The sequence below is a fragment of the Apis dorsata genome, unplaced genomic scaffold, assembly GCF_000469605.1.
Source record: "Apis dorsata unplaced genomic scaffold, Apis dorsata 1.3 scaffold_390, whole genome shotgun sequence".
NCBI lineage: Eukaryota > Metazoa > Arthropoda > Insecta > Hymenoptera > Apidae > Apis > Apis dorsata.
The window spans coordinates 549,507-552,389 of NW_006263651.1; the positions used below are offsets into that span (position 1 = coordinate 549,507).

The 2,883-nt window shown below is 19.0% G+C and overlaps 1 protein-coding gene across 1 annotated transcript in view; it reads left to right on the forward strand.

Annotated features, from left to right (window-relative positions):
- LOC102672304 overlaps positions 1–1,454 on the forward strand; it is a gene marked incomplete at its 5' end in the record, with an annotated part of 2,958 nt that extends 1,504 nt beyond the window's left edge. The window contains 5 exons of the mRNA XM_031512121.1: positions 144–303; positions 459–637; positions 780–839; positions 917–1,020; positions 1,109–1,454. Coding sequence (XP_031367981.1) covers positions 144–303; positions 459–637; positions 780–839; positions 917–1,020; positions 1,109–1,301 — 696 coding nt within the window. The remainder of the gene's footprint in view (positions 1–143; positions 304–458; positions 638–779; positions 840–916; positions 1,021–1,108) is intronic.
- Positions 1,455–2,883: the final 1,429 nt, after the last annotated feature.

Here is a 2,883-nt window from a genome sequence, read left to right on the forward strand (position 1 = left end):
GATAAATAAAATAAACTGTAAAAAATAAATATAAATAAAAATTGATAACTCTCCTCAAAAATAGTAAAATTTTAGTACTTCTAAAAATATTTCTAAAAATTATATTAATAAAAATTATTTATTTCGATTTTTACTTTTTATAGATGAGCCAAAATATTTGCGCATATCCCTATAAAAATTATCAAAATGATACACAAGTTGATTTTGAAAGTAAAAAAGGAAGAAGGATAGAAAGATACGCTTCAAATTATGAAGATAGTAATGCATCATTCAAAATTTTGTCAAGAAATCAAGAAAAAGAAAGTATGAATTGTAAACAGTTATATATAAATAATGCTTTTGTAGTATCATTGAGAAATAACATGTTTAAATAAAATAATTTTTTAATAATTAATCATTAATAAATAAATTACATTTAATTTTTAATAATTTTAAATTGATTTTCAATATTTTACTAGGTTTATCATGGGAAAGTATGTTATCAGATGCTCAAATTGTTTTTCCTGACGATCAAAAAGAAGTACCTTCTTGTAGAGGATCTACTTTTTGCGAAAAAGTAGACTCTTATCCTGAAGATGTTGTAAATATTGCGATTCAAAGAAACGAAAGTATTAAATACTTGGCTACTGTAGATATAGTAAGTCTTTTTTTTTCTTATATTAAATCTTTTTTAATATTTGTTTAATATTTTATAATTTAATATTTAAAAATTTGTTTAAATATTAAATTTTTTAATCAGTTTTTTTCAATTTATTATACAAATTTTTTTACCCTTTTAGTTATCTGATATATCACAGAGGATCGATTTCATGGACGACAGCCCTCTTTGTCAGTCTAATGTAGGTATAAATAACATCATTTTCATTTTATAAAAATAAAATTAAAATTTAATACAAATATTTGTTTATTATTTAAGGAGCGAGTTGTATTTCCTAAATCAGCAAAAAATAAAGATAGGGAATGGAAATATGTTGCGAATCAAGAAAATTTTAAACAGGGTGTACGAGTTGAAGTGTGTCAGTAAGTATTGAAATTGAATTTTTTTTTATTAAATTTTTTTAAATTATATATTTCAGAATGATATAAATATTTTGTATCTTATTTGTAGAAAAGAAGACACATGTAACGTAATAGGAAATCTTCCTTTAGGTTACAAATCAATTTGTAAACAAAAATTCATTCAAAGAGAACTTTTATCTATATCGTCAAACGGTTCGATGTCTCCAGATACTTTCCTATTTCCATCAAGTTGTTGTTGCTATGTAACATTTACTACAAATACACGAATGGGTTTTAGGTAAAGTCAAGTTAGATCTGTTCGTGAATCGTCATGTCAAAGACGCAAACGCGATGAAATATTACCTTTTAATGAAGCAATTAATGTAAAGTAATTGTCACTTGACATTTCTGATATAATTGTTTCGGGAATAAAATCAAATTTTAAATTTTTTATGGATATCTAATACTTGATTAGTCTGCTAAATAATTAAAAAAAAAAAATTATTTATATTAATATTATAAAAATACAAACGAAAAATTAATTCTTAATCAATTTCATTTTAATATTGATAAAGATTTTTTAATAATTATAAAAATATGAAAATATATTTATTATTAAAATCATTATCATCAATATATATATCATTATTAAAAAAATAAATTAATAACAAATAAATAAAAAAACAAATTATAAATATAAAGCATTCCAAGTTAAAGTTTATACATAAACATTATAGCATATATAATTTTTATATATAGAGTGTTAATATCATATTTTCTTACAAATTTTCCTTTCCTATTTTTACTGTGTAAAAATTAAAACTTAAAAAAATATATAGGGCTTAAATCATCTTTTGATCTTTAAATTTTAAAATAATATTTTTAATATAATATACATGTATGTATGTATATGTTTTGTGTGTGTGAATGCACGCGCACGCATGTATCAATATATATAATTTAATTTAATATGATAAAAAAATATAAAACATTTCATAGAAATTTCATAGAAATATTGATTAACTAAAGCTAATAAATTTGAATTTAAAAAAAATGAAATTATTCATAAGTGCTTCTTTGATCATCAATATTTTATGAATATAAATTAAAGTTTAATTTGAATAAAATATCTATTTATATATGCATATGAATGATATGTCTTTGAAATAATTTATCTTTGTATTTTATGTATTTTATAAATGATTTTTGATTGCATAGAATTCTCTCATAGTATATTCTATTATTTCTATTATGCATTCAATAATATTCATTCAAATTATATACTTTCTTATACAATTACATATACAGTATATTTTTTATAAAATTGTAAAATATCTTATAAATAGAACTTTTATGTAATATATTAATTATTGATATCAATATATATATCAATATTGTGATTGTTAGTTTAAGAATATCATTTGTTATATGATTTTATAATATTTTACATAAAATAAAAATTATAATGTAATATAATGTAGTGTATATTATGTATATTTATTTATATCCTATATATCCTTATTTATATTCTATATATCCTTATTTTTTTAGAATAATATGATATAAAAAAGATTAAATAACATAATATATCATTCATAAATGTAAATTATTTACTATTTCAAAAATTTAGAATATATATATATTTATGCAAAGAAATTAAAGTACTTTTTACTTTGAAAATACACAGTTTATTCTTCTTATACACATTAAATATAATACTTACAATTATATTTATTATTTTATTGCAAGACTTTCTACAATTGTTTCAACATTATACAATATGAATTAAAATTTTCTTTCATTCAAATTTCAAAAGCATAAGTAAATATTTATAATATATAGGAAGTTTATGATATTTAAGTTATATATATATATATATATATA